The sequence below is a fragment of the Polypterus senegalus genome, chromosome 1 (assembly GCF_016835505.1).
Source record: "Polypterus senegalus isolate Bchr_013 chromosome 1, ASM1683550v1, whole genome shotgun sequence".
Taxonomy (NCBI): Eukaryota; Metazoa; Chordata; class Cladistia; order Polypteriformes; family Polypteridae; genus Polypterus; species Polypterus senegalus.
In genome coordinates this window covers 328,951,019-328,965,590 of record NC_053154.1, presented here as the reverse complement: position 1 = coordinate 328,965,590, position 14,572 = coordinate 328,951,019, and the positions used below count along the sequence as shown (strand labels likewise).

The 14,572-nt window shown below is 40.7% G+C and overlaps 1 protein-coding gene across 1 annotated transcript in view; it reads right to left on the bottom strand.

Annotated features, from left to right (window-relative positions):
- Window positions 1-13,225, bottom strand: part of slc25a16 (solute carrier family 25 member 16) — a 37,069-nt gene extending 23,844 nt beyond the window's left edge. The window contains exons 1-4 of the mRNA XM_039737883.1: window positions 12,799-13,225; window positions 4,055-4,195; window positions 2,636-2,728; window positions 70-203 (exon numbers count right to left, since the gene is read on the bottom strand). Coding sequence (XP_039593817.1) covers window positions 70-203; window positions 2,636-2,728; window positions 4,055-4,151 — 324 coding nt within the window. The 5' untranslated portion in view covers window positions 4,152-4,195; window positions 12,799-13,225. The remainder of the gene's footprint in view (window positions 1-69; window positions 204-2,635; window positions 2,729-4,054; window positions 4,196-12,798) is intronic.
- Window positions 13,226-14,572: the final 1,347 nt, after the last annotated feature.

Below are 14,572 nucleotides of genomic sequence, written 5' to 3'. Positions count from 1 at the left end.
ACTTTATCTTAATATTCAGCATTTTTTGTGTCATCATAAGAACAACTGTAGTAGTAAAATTTAACTTACCTTTTTGTATCGTTCAAAAGACATAAACTGTATGGCTCCATATGGAAAAACCCGCACCATCATTGCTCCATTTCCTTTGTAGAGTCCAAGGAACCCTTCTTTTTTTGGAACAGCCCGAAGGGCAGCAAAAACTCCTAATGGGGGGAAAAAAACAAAAAACAAGATTATTTAAGCCTACATAAGATTTCCACTGTTGGACATAATGTTCATCATGGAGATGTTAAAAAATTGTTTTTCAATGCACAATACTTCTTTTAGCCCCATAATGGGAGAACAGTTTATCCATGAACATGTTACCATCTATAGCTCCCTTACCACTGGTTCTTTATGTGGATATTGTTATCCACCAACACATATACATAAAGAATCACATTTGACACTGTCCTGCAGATGTTCACTCCAACTATGCTCACATCTATGGTTGTCACATTGAACATTAATAACTGAATGCATTAAAAAAAAAAAAAAAAGTGTCAAGATTTTGACTTTGACTGTAAAGCAATGGTTGTTTGTGCTACCTCTCACTAATTTCAGCATCGTGTAATCCAGTGGTTCTCAAACTGTGGGGCAGGCCCCCCTGGGGGGGCGCGAAGTAACAAAAAGGGGGGCACGAAGATGTGAAAAAAGAAAACAAGAATCGAAAATATGAAAAATACATCTATTGAAACCAAAACAAATGAACTTAAACTAAATTCTGATACTAGAAAAATAAGTACAGAGTTAGACAAATGTCAATAAAAGTAGGTATAATAAAATATGCATCTATGATATATCATTAATTTAAAAAAAACAACAAATTGGTATTAGTGGGCTCCTTTCAAAAAAACGTTAGGGGGGCGCGATTAAAACCGTTTTGAAAACTCGGATCGCAAATACTTAAAGGTTGAGAAACGCTGGTGTAAGCTATATATTTTTTTTATTTATTTATTTTTTAAACAGATCTAGTTTTGCTTATCACTTCCGTAATCAACCTTCTGTTTCTTGTATGCACCCGTTCACAGTATATTTTAGGACAGATTTTTTTTTCTACCTCACTGCTTTTGGATCAATAGCTGTATCAAGAAAAGATTTTGACACACTTCTCTCCGGTACTATACAAGTATTGTTTGACCGCCGATTCTGTTCTTAGTCCCTCCTGAACCTTTGACTAAACACTCTCTGTTGCACAATAAAGGTTAAAAACATCCATCACACAAAGCAAAATCTGTTTACCTTTATCATTACTGATAATGGGAAAAATAACTGTCACATTTCCGATTTTGCTTTTATTGTTATAGTACCTTTAAAACTTGCCATTTTAGAAAGACCTTTCAATGTTAGCAATTCTAATTTAGCAACTCCAGTCAACACACACTTTTATGCATAGTCAGAATTGGCATTGCTTAAAACAATAAGGGGCAATTTAAAATGCTCATTATTATAATCTGCAGGTAACCTGCATTATATTTTTGCTCCCATTATAAAGGTTAGGAAAAAAAAGAAAAGCAACTTTGTTTAGTTATTCCTTGCCTAACTGTTTCTGCTCCCAGCACTGAACCGACATCCCTTCCTGTAAAGTCTCAAGTCGTCTCCAGCACAACTTGCACTTTTTGTGCTTTATAATATTTTCCTCTATATTGTTTATTAATGCCATAATTTCCTGAAAACAAATTTTGTAATAATGAGGTTGGGTGTTTCAGGTGCTGCAAATAAAGCCATCTGGTAAATGAATAATTCTAATGCAGTGGAAATACTTGAAGACCATTTTAACGTAAAGGTAAATACACTCTGTCGTTCCATTTGTGAAACATGTAGGGCCTCATAGTGGCTCAACTTAGAAAGAGATAATGGCAATCAAAAAACAAAGGCACAGAAATCAAAAAGCATATTAATATGTCAGAACAGACACAGGTGCTTTTTCTCTGGGTTTGTTTTGTGCACTACAGACGGTGTGCAGTGTCCCGAGCTCCACTTTTTCTTTGATCTTGTCCCTTTGTGTGTAATGAGAACCTCTTTTTGTAAATGGCTGTGTTTTCAAATGTCACATTTGTTTTAATCTTTCATGCAACAGTGTACAATTCTGACCCAAATGAGAAAAAGTAAAAATATTAATAGCAACTCTATAAATAATTAAAAAAAGAAACAAGAAAAATCATGCAGCCCTCAGAACATTAAGCTCACTTGTAGTGCACATTTAATCTAATGGATGTAAATGGATGGCATGCAGAGGCTGGCTTCCCGGCTAGGACTCAACAATGATCTTCATCCGGCCAGGAGGCCAGTATAATGGAAGGACTGGGTAGGATGAGCACAAATAAATATTTTCTCCCCCAATATGCTAGGTGGTCCCCTTGGGTTAGGATCCCCACACAGACACCTACATGGACAATCCCTACATTATTAATTTGACTGGGATGTAATTTGTTAAGTAGCACAGAGGGCAAATATTAAAACGTTTGTGTGTCTGCATCGGGAAATCTTGCCATGGACAAAACTATCCAACTCAACAAACTAATGAAAACAAGAAAGGGAATCGCTGCCAACTGATGACACAGACTACTATTGACAAGACACAGCCGTCACTTACCTAGATGTTTGTAATGAGGATTTTGACCCTGCAGTAATATTTTCACTCTGTCTAAAGGTGCAATAGTGGTTTTGGCACAACATCCTGCAACACCTGAAAAGAAAAGAAAGAAAGAAAAAGAAAAAAGAGAGAACAAATTATAGACATTATACCGATCCTTAAAAGATGTGCATCTATTTACATACACATTGTATTCAAAATATCCAGTGGTGCTTGAAAGTTAGTGAAACCTTCAGAATTTTCCATATTCCTGCATAAATACGACTTAAAACATCATCATCAGATTTTCATACAAGTCCTAAAAATAGATATGAAGGACACAGCTAAACAAAAGAGAAAAAGTATTATGCTTGGTCATTTATTTATTGAGGGAAATCGGCCAGGTGATGTACATATAACACATTCTTCCAATACAGTGGAACCTCGGGTCACGAATGTCTCGGAACACGTACAAATCGGGTTACGACCAAAAAGTTCAAACTTTTGCATCTGTTCACGACCACACACTCGGGTGACAAACAAGCCAGTTTCCTTCTGGTTTGTACGCTCCTGTGATTTACGCACGTGTTCAGTCTCTCCCTGTACAGTACATTGTTCTCGGTCAGACGTGCATCGCGTAGAGGGACTTTACCTCAAAACTGTAATCTCCTCTACACCTAGCTTCCTGCTCACTTCCTTCATGCCAGAACTCGACTCATGCAAGGTTAGTATTCTTGTTTTTGTATAAATTACGGATTTTTCAAATATTCATTTTTTTTCCCTGTGCTTAAAACTCGTTAAAAGTGTTTACAGCGAACGGTTCGTAAGGCTGTAGCGTGAACTCTTGCAATGTTAGTTTTCTCTGTTCAAGGTTTTCTCAGGGTTATTCAATGTTTTTACATTTAGTTTACTATTACACTGTGCATTCTATGGTATAATTAACTATTTTTGTGCTTAAAAATCTTTAAAAAAAATATATTTACATACAGTTTGTATGGTCTGGAACGGATTAATTGTATTTACATACACTCCTATGGGGAAATTACTTCAGGTCACGACCAAATCAGGTTGCGACCAGAGTTTTGGAACGAATTACAGTTGTGACCCGAGATTCCACTGTATATGGTCACAATGTAGGGGCAACAGCACAGGTAAGTACAGAACTGTTAATCAAGTCATGCAATACGTAGACAGTAAGAATGCCAAATTGCAATGTTTCTTTCATAATTATAGGGTAGGTACTCTATAATAAGAGACACTTAAGAGTTCACAGATGCAGAGCTTCAGAAAAGGTAACATAAGAGGGCTGCCACAAGCCATCTGCCCTTAGTAACTCAGCTTCAAAACCATCAAAACTCAATGAAACAGTACGTTTGTTAAAATACAGCGTAATCTCAAACATTCATCTGTTTATTAGCAATGTTAAAAAATGTAACTCACCTCCAGCAACAAATGATCGGACCCAGTAGAAGTCTTTACGAGCTGGTGCCGGCAGCTCAGATGGACCAGGAGATGAAACGGTTGCCTCTATAGCCATATGAAAAATCTTCTCATAACTTATTATAAAGCATCACATCATGCCTAGAAAGAAAAATACACCTCAGAATCATCGGTTAAAAAGTAAACATTATCCATTACAGAAGGTCATTAAACTCTTCACAACAGAACTTTACACACATTACGTGCTTAATTAACCATTTTCAAAAGAGTGCATAACACCAGTGAGGTGGTCAGGCCTGTTTGATTACTTTGGCTGTTTTATGGTGTTGCTCATTTAAAGCAGAATAGCAATTTACCCTGACGAGTTTAGTTTCACAGTTTTAAAAACTGGAAATCGCAATTTAGTAGGATTACAAGAAAACACTCTATAAAGACATTTAACAAAATCACACCTCGATTATATCTTAGATAAACTGAAAATTGATAAGCTGTGAAAAACCCGTTGTCACCTTCATGTTAAATTGCCCATTGTCACCTACTACCTGCTTGGTGTTATACACTTCAATATAAGTCACAACTGTGGGCAGAAGAAACAACCACCTTTGGAACAGAATTAGTATCAGCCACTGTAACTGTAGCCTAGACTTTGTCTCTTAATTTCCATGGCCTGGACAACATTAAAGTTCAGAGTCCACAGATTTTCTGATCTTGCTTAATCCTATGCAAAAATCTTAGGCCACCCAAGAAAAAGCTTGCTATGGGGTAGCAAATGTTCATTTCTTCATGGAAAAAACTATACCCCATACAAAGAGCTATATCTAACCATTGATATAAAAAAGTAACAAGATTTCTAAAACAAGGCAGTTCAAGTTAAGTAAGCAACTCACTTTGGAACCCTGCCGTATAATTTTTTCAGGACGTTCTGTGTTACATTCCTCAAGGCGTCCTGCAGGAATGCAATAAGCAGCTTTGCCTTAGGCAACTTTTTTGTTTTTCTGCCTTTCTAAGTTATTTCACACAGTTTAAATTACATAGAGGTCGGGGATGTCTTAGGTGGCCAGCCAGTATGTGTTGCACTTCCAAGTAAGAATTTCTCTGTTCCACTCCATCTGAACTGGTGTGGTGCTGAGGTGTCACCCGTTGCATGGATGCACTCGGGTCCTAATCTGGGATCCTGAGTTGGTCTGTCATGTGGTGGGTGTGGCAATGCACTGTATCAGTGCGTGCTCCTTACCTCTCTCTCTGTATAAGTCTTAACTGTTTTGACTAAGTGTCTGGGGTCATGGTCATGCTGAAAGATGACATTTTTGCTAATCAAGTCATTCTCTATAGGTCATTCTCTATAGGTATAGTACGATGAAACAAAATCTGTTTTATATGCTAACAGTCCTGATTCTAATGATTTTGACAAGATCCACTACATTTTTGGCACAAGTACTACCCTAGTCCATGACAGAGAAAGCTGCAGACAGACATCTACAGTGCCCTCTATAATGTTTGGGACCAGGGCTGTAGAGTCGGTAGATAAATCCTTTGACTCCGACTCCTTAGTTTCTGGTACTTCTGACTCCATCTCCACGATTCCGACTCCTCTGTATTTAATATGCTAATGTATTTTCCATGCTAATTAAAGGAAGGCAACATACACGTCATTTAACCACAGAACTACTGGCTAGGAAGCGGACGCTCTACCTTATTGGCCAGTTATTTATTTATTAATAGTACTGCTATTGTGATGTGTTGGACATGTGCAGAGGAGAGATGCTGGATATATTGGGAGAAGGATGCTAAGGATAGAGCTGCCAGGGAAGAGGAAAAGGAAGGCCTATGGATGTGGTGACAGAGGACATGCAGGTGATGGGTGTAACAGAACAAGATGCAGAGGACAAAAAGATATGGAAGAAGATGATCCGCTGTGGCGACCCTAACTGGAGCAGCTGAAAGAAGAAGAAGAAGAAGAAGTGGTATTGTAATGTATAGAAAGGTACAATGAAATTTCTACTTTCATAATCAACCAACATGGTGTGGTTCAGCTAACCACTACCTCATTACTTTGAAGCACACACATAACCTACAAATATAGGTTTACGGGGTCAGTTGTGTCATATTGCCACATTACTTAAAAACATCTACCTGTAGGAGTTTATTCATCTCATGGCAAAATTCCATTTTTAGAGAAGCTTAGCATTTATATAATTTACACACATTTGAGTGGAGACCCAAAAATTACCAGAATTGGGCAATAGTATGAAAGTGTATTTATTTTATATGCTGCCAGGGATCGTGTGCCTACAGGTCTAGTTAATCAGTCCACAAAGTGGCATGGTGCCAAGTTCACAAGTGCATATTTCTGCCATTTATTCTACAACAGATTTTCTTCAAGACACTCTGGAATTTCTTCAAAAAGACAATGATGATCGCGATTCTCAATGCTGACAGACTTGCTTCATAAAGAGTTAATTACCTGTGAATTGTTATCCAGTGGCATTACACTAAACTGCTGATGCATCTAAAGGAAAACATCATAAAAAGCACGTCTGATGCACCAAAGCAGTATCTTCCACTGTGACTGCATTGTCAGCCAAAGAATTTTGGACCTGAAACAATGTGGTTGTTGACTTTCACCCCCATATTTGACAGATTTGATCCCCAACATTAAAACTGAGAACGAAGTGAAACAAAATTTCCCACTCCATGAAAAAAATCCAGCAAAAAAATACAGGAGTCCCTTAACACATTCATAAAAGAGGAGTACTGAAAATAAGTCCAGGAATGGGAGAAGCACTGGGACCCGTGTATTGATCTCCAGGAAAGTATTTTGAAGGGGACTTAAGCTCAAATGCTGTTAGTTTTATTATGTATATTTTTTATTCTGGGAAATTTTGGGTATCCGTAAAGTATTCACAGTGCATCACTTTTTCCACATTTTGTTATGTTACAGCCTTATTCCAAAATGGATTAAATTCATTTTTTCCTCAGAATTCTACACACAACACCCCATAATGACAACGTAAAAAAAGTTTACTTGAGGTTTTTGCAAATTCATTAAAAATAAAAAATCGGAGCAATCAAATGTACGTAAGTATTCACAGCCTTTGCTCAATACTTTGTCGATGCACCTTTGGCAGCAATTACAGTCTTTTTGAATATGATGCCACAAGCTTAACACGCCTATCTTTGGCCAGTTTTGCCCATTCCTCTTTGCAGCACCTCTCAAGCTCCATCAGGTTGGATGAGAAGCGTCGGTGCACAGCCATTTTAAAATCTCTCCAGAGATGTTCAATCGGATTCAAGTCTTGACTCTGGCCTGGCCACTCAAGGACATTCACAGAGTTGTCCTGAAGCCACTCCTTCGGTATCTTGGCTGTGGGCTTAGGGTCGTTGTCCTGCTGAAAGATGAACCGTCGCCCCAGTTTGAGGTCAAGACCGCTCTGGAGCAGGTTTTCATCCAGGATGTCTCTGTACATTGCTGCAGTTATCTTTCCCTTTATCCTGACTAGTCTTCCAGTTCCTGCCCCCCACAGCATGATGCTGCCACCATCATGCTTCACTGTAGGGATGGTATTGGCCTGGTGATGAGCGGTGCCTGGTTTCCTCCAAACGTGACGTCTGGCATTCACACCAAAGAGTTCAATCTTTGTCTCATCAGACCAGAGAATTTTGTTTCTCATGGTCCGAGAGTCCTTCAGGTGCCTTTTGGCAAACTCCAGGCATGCTGCCATGTGCCTTTCACTAAGGAGTGGCTTCCATCTGGCCACTCTACCATACAGGCCAGATTGGTGGATTGCTGCAGAGATGGTTGTCCTTCTGGAAGGTTCTCCTCTCTCCACAGAGGACCTCTGGAGCTCTGACAGAGTGACCATTGGGTTCTTGGTCACCTCCCTCACTAAGGCCCTTCTCCCCCGATTGCTCAGTTTAGATGGCTGGCCAGCTCTAGGAAGAGTCCTGGTGGTTTCGAACTTCTTCCACTTATGGATGATGGAGGCCACTGTGCTCATTGGGACCTTCAAAGCAACAGAAATTGTTCGGTAACCTTCCCCAGATTTGTGTATATGTATATATATTATATATACACACATACATACATACATATACATATATATACACACACACACACACGTACATACATACATACATAAGCTTCCTGTGAAAATCCAGGGCCCCCCCGATACAGGCCTTGCTTCACGTTCAAGTTATTTACAAATTTGGATTTGCACAGTCACTGGCAGTTGGAACTCTTCTGACATCCACACACCGTTTATTGCTTATTTTTGCTTTATCAATTAACGTAAAATTATAATAATGCAGTTCAACTTCTGATACTTTACTGAACAGTTTCAGATTACGAGGTTTCCAAATAATATAGACACTTGAGCTCCGAGTCCAAGCAGGCAATCTCAGCATTTTAGTAGATAAATTAGCCTCTACCAGTTCTATTGATTATGTATTTGTCTCTTTGAATAATATTTAATCTTTTGGGGTTGGATAATAGGCTCTGGGTCCAGAAGTGTCAGATAAGGTGGTTTGGCAAGTAGTTCAGATGCTGGCCCACTTGGAGAAGACTTGGGGCACACCCAGGACACACTAGATGGCTTGTCTCTCTCTCTCTCAGACAGATGGCTTGGGAGCATCCAAGGGAGGATGTGGCGGAGGAGAGGGAAGCCTGATTGACTCAGATCAACACGGAGTTAACATGACTAAATTAGGATAAAGCAGTGAAATAGATGATGGAAACATGATGCCTTCTTCACTTGTCGTATCAACATTCTTTAAAAAGATCAACCACTGTCTCTGGACCTAAGAAATCATGTCCAAGCTGTATGAATGACTATCCTCCCTTCGCAGTAACACCTACAGCAAAGTGTTTTTAGACTCTAGTCCAAAATGCTCCATTGCCCAAAGAACTAGATCCATTACAATTCACCTCATTACTCCGGTACATCCACAAAGGATGCCATTACCTTGATCTCACATACAGTACTGGTCCATCTGGACAACTAGAGAGGGAACTGTGTGTGAAATATAAATTAAATACAAGTCAGCAGTTAACACAATAATATCACTCTTAGCTCAACACCAATCTCTGGAACCTATAGCTGTGCACTTCATTGTGCAGCTGTATTTTTAACTTCTGACTGGCAGACCCCCACAGGGATCATCACCCCTCACTCTCAACATACTCTATGTACTCCACAGGGCTCTGTTCTAGATACTCTGCTGTACTCCCTCTACACGTATGGCTGTAAATGATTCTCACATCATTGCAAGACTTGCTAATGACTCAGCTGTAATAGGCCTGATATCAAACAACAATGAGCAGGCTTACCAGGATGAAGAGGAGAGACTGTAACACTAGTGTCAAGTTTACTTCTGAATTTCAGCAAAACAAAGGAGCCAATAGTGGACTTTTGAGGGATTGACAACAGCAACACTAGCGTCCCTTCAGAATTAACACTCAGGTGGAGAGGGAGGACGGTTTCAGATACCTCAGTGTCCACATCACAGCGGAAATTACCCGGTCCAAACATACCAAAACCTTGGTGAAAGAGGCACAGTAACGTCTTTAAAACATCAAATGCCTCTGGTATTTCAGGTTGCTGTTATAAATTACTAAAGAATATCCAAAAAGTATTACCGCATGTTTTGGGAACAGCATAGCCCTGTAGAGAGTAGTGCTGTCAGCTAAATGCCTCACTGGGTGTGCACTAATGTTCAGGACACTCACAAAAAGAGATGCCAGACCAGAGCAAAGAAAATTATCTGCAATACCAGATGGCCACTTCTCTGTGCTGCAGTCAGGAAAACACTACTGCTGCTTGAAGGTCAGTCCAGAGAGACTGAGGAGAAGCTTCGGCGCACAGTCCACCTGTGCCTTAAATGTGGAAAGAGTCCAGAAAAACATGAAGCCCTGCAGTTGATTCTCTTACACTAAGTTATCAAATTATTAATTTATTATGTTCATCGCGGTTTGTAAATATTTTGTAATGCATACTGTTGCATTCATTTAACAAACCGATTCTTTGATATCTGTAAAGTGATGTTTTATTGCTGATTCTTCTTTAATGAAGTCTTGGGATTCAGCAACTAAGCATATCACTACATATTGTATTTGTGTATAACGGTATAAGACAAAATTTGATTTGATGTGAAGAATTTCCTGTTTAGTATCTATATATACAGTATATAATTCACAACCATTAAAAGCGGCGTGGATTCACTAAGCCGCCAAGTGAGACACCTATGGCGCACACATGAAGGAGCCACGCCCACCAACTTCAAGACCAGTGGATACGACAACAACTCGCAGGGCCACCTCCACCGCGACGACACAGAAAAAAATGGCGTCATTAATGTTCATCTGTCGTACAGGCCACATGCAGTGCAGGTCTGGTTAATGTCATGTACCTCAGAGCTACGTTGACTGTTCATAGAGGCATGTTTCTCGCGGAGGTGAATCGCCATATGCAGCGTGTGAAACGGTTTGCGAGGGGTATCCCATGGGATCCTTAAAACAATCCTTTAAAACTGAGGTTAAAACACAATGAAGGAAGCAGTCTTTAAAAAACAATAAGCCCTGTGCCTCTGTTTCATTACCGTCTCACCTGCTTCACCAATGCAGGCCCTGCAACAGTCGAGACGCTCTGTCAGCAGCTGACCTTCTCTGTGCCTGACCGGTTCACACACAGGCAGCGCAAGAGAAAGCCGCGCCAGAGACAGACAGAGAAACACACACAGGCAGCTGGTGGGCGGCTCTCTGTGAGTTTCTCTTGCGAGCGGACACATGACTAGGCGGTGTGTATGCTTCGAGTGCGAGGGTGGACGAGACAGGACCATCAAGGAAAAATCATGTCACGGATGTGATTCGCTGTATGCAGTGTGTAAAACAGTTTGCTTTTCGCAGAATCGCTGTATGCGGCGTGTACAACAGTTTGCGAGGGTTGTCCCTGTGTCTTTCCAGAAGTGTTCAACCATCAATAAATGATTATGCGGCGTTTGTTATGCCACGGGTTCACTATTGTGTTGTATTTTGCTCTCTCCAGAGTTCCATCTTTTCATTCACTTACTGTTGTATTCTCACACTAACCTGTTTTAGACAACCGTGTCTTTCCAGAAGTGTTTACCATTCAATAAAGAATTATGCATGAGATTGAGCGTGTGTCTAGGCGTGGGTAAGCCGTTGAACCCCATTCGGGCTATAAACCGTGGAATTGCCACTAAGTGCGACTCATACGCTCTCACTGATTACATCCCTACCCTTTGTACATACCCCCCTCCCACACGTTGACTGTTAATAGAGGCATGTTTCTCGCGAAGATGAATCGCCATATGCAGCATGTAAAACTGTTTGCGAGGGGTATCCCATGGGATCATTAACACATTCCTTTACAACTGAGGTTAAAACACAATGAAGTGAGCAGTCTTTAAAAAATGAGTTTTCGGTTACGACGCACGACCGCGTGCACCATAGCAAAGTGTTGTACACGCTACATACAGCAATTCGCATCCGCGACAAACATGCGTCTTCTTAGATGCTCCTGCACTTTGTACACACCCCCCTTCCACCTCGATACGCCGCACGGACGATTGTGTGTTGGTTCGTTCCGTGCATTGTTACAATGTTGCTTTTCTTGCTGATTTATTACATTACCGATTTTGCAAATGTTAAATTTTCTCCCTCTGCTTAAAAATTATTAAAAAACCGACTTGATTATGCGGCGTATGGTACGCCGCGGGTTGGCTAGTACATGATAATTTTAAAACAAATCAAGACAACTTCCTGTCAGCTGGTGTTGCTAAATCGGCCCATTATGGGCTGTTTGTTGTCACTGCTGTACCACGCTATCCAGTGTGTGTCAGTTCTTACCTTGTGCCCAATGCAGCTGGCACAAGCTCTGTAACCCTGAACTGGATTTAGTGAGATTAGAAATGGATGGATGATCCAAGGTCTAGTCTGGCCGTCTCTGGTCCTGACCAACAATTTGAGCAAAATTAAATGTTGTCAACAACTCCACTGCTTGTTTGTTTATTTTAATGTGTTACTGTTTGTTAATTGGCATAATATCAAGCCAATACACTCCTCCATTAATGCAATATTTTAAGCAGATTATTAAAATTCTGAGTCACAATAAGATTTGGGCTTCTCACACAAGACAGAAATCAGAACCCTAGACGGTACGCCAGTGCAGCACTGGCTCAACCTACACACACACACACATCGAGACGATTTTTACTTGAGGTCTGGGATGACAGCTGTGGTTACCCCTATAAAACGTGGGGCTTCTACATGATCAGGGGAAAGGCTAAGAATACAAACAGGTCCAGTGAGCTGTCTGGGTGCAGAAGGTCCGACCACTGTGCAACTCATTTGGAATGCCCGGGACACCCAGATTTACGATGTCGTTTAAAGGGACAGCAAATCGCGCACGTCTGTCCGAATATTCGCAGCGGCTAAAATCGGGGCGATAATGTGTCCCTCTCCAGCCCACGATGTCACGCAACACGAACGTGAGGTTTCAGTTTGGGTCTCCTACTTTAACTAGAAAGTGAAAAGGAAGGCGTATCGTGGCTCACAGCAGACGTGCTCGTACGTAAGGGAGCCGCACGTGGTCAACACAAAACAGGGTAACCTTGAGGAGCAAGTTAATAAGGCGGCGTTTGGAGTCACAGTGACACGGCGTGGTTGCGCACTTCTAAAACTGCAGCAACAACTATAAAATAAGTTACAGAAAATAGAGACGACCTACCTTCCTTGCTAAAACGGCGATTCGCTCCGAGTAGCACGACTGTAGGCCCCATTGCTCCATTATCTGCTGCTCAAGGTCAGTAGCGCCCAACTAGTGCCAAGGGTGGGCTTCACATAACACCGAATGATTCGACAAATCGATCAGTTGTGAGATCGACAACAGCCTTGGCTTTGCTGCCCCCCAATGTCTCACGACAGCAAATAACCAAGAGCCCGTTTGCTTTGAAATGAAGTAAACGCGGAACAAATGACACGCGGTGTCGACAGCAGCAGGAGCAGCACCTTCTGAAGTCCTGTCCAGCGGGTTCTTGTCTTAAAATCCTGCGGTACAACGCACACTATCTTCTCCAGGTCCGCGTCTTTGCCCTCTAACCTAGAAAAATATTAGAAATAGCGACGGAGGGAGGAGGTGGAACAGTAAAGGTTATCGTAGCCATTCAAATTAAAGCTCTGTTGCTAGGTGTTTAGATTCTAGCCTGTGATTGGCTGAGTTTCTGCCGATCAAGTCAAACACTCGAACAGGAACCAGTCGAAGGAGGCGGAGCTGAAATTTCCCACTTGCCGTTTCGATGTCAGATTGGTATCCGCTCTTTGAAACGGTTCAGGCCAGTTTTACACGAATGTGTGAAGTGCCTTAGAACAGTGGTTATCAACCTAGACTCCCCCACTGGACCACATGAGTATGTGAGGATTCCCCGCACAAATTTCCCCTCTTTTGCTGTACGTAGCCTTGGCAATGGTACTTCCCAATTGCGTTTATTAACAAGATCCGATTCGCTGCTAGTGCTGCTACACTGCTTGTATTTTAAAGAGTAATGTACAATTAAAACGTTTCAAAAACGGCCTGTACGTTTTCCATAAATACAGAAGCTATTAAAAAGTAAAATAAAATTGATTACATTCTATCGTGAAAACTGTTGAACGTAATTGAAGAGAAATTATGCTCAGAGTACATACAATAATGCACCAGTGAGACCACATCTGGGGTATTATGTGCAGTTCTGGTCACCACACTTGAAGCAGTGCAGAGCAACCAAGTGCATCCCAGGACTTAAGGACATGTGACAGACTCAGAGAATTAAACCTGTTTATTCTTGAGCGGAGTGAATCGCAAGTGGAAACTGAAGTGCATTTAGAACTGAAGCCATGAAGCTCTTCTTTATGCAAAGAGTTGTGGAAATGTGGAATAAATTACTGAGATATGATGTAGCAGAAACCCTGACAACCTTTAAGAAGAATCAGGATAAGATATTGGGACAGATTAGCTATGAGCTAAACAGATGAGCTTGATGGACTTAATGGTACTAAATTTCTTACATTCTTATGTTCTTAAAACATAAAATGAATATTCATTTTTAAGGATAAAAAACAAGTGATTACCACGATTAATTAATAGTTAATCATAATAGATTATCTAATCTAATTATTCAGAATGTGTCACTGCAGGTATTTTTGACATCAACAAAAGTTGCTCACTACTCAACTGGATTAGGCATTACTTTTTAAATTAAGCATACAGTCGTGGCCAAAAGTTTTGAGAATGACACAAGTATTGGGTTTCACAAAGTTTGCTGCTTCAGTGTTTTTAGATCTTTTTGTCAGATGTTTCTGTGGTATAGTGAAGTAGAATTACAAGCATTTCATAAGTTTCAAACCCACAAATTCTGACAAACTCCAAGCATTGATTATGCATGAATGGGCTGCCATCTGTCAGGATTTGGCCCAGAAGTTCATTGACAGCATGCCAGGGTGAATTGCAGAGGTCTTAAAAAAGA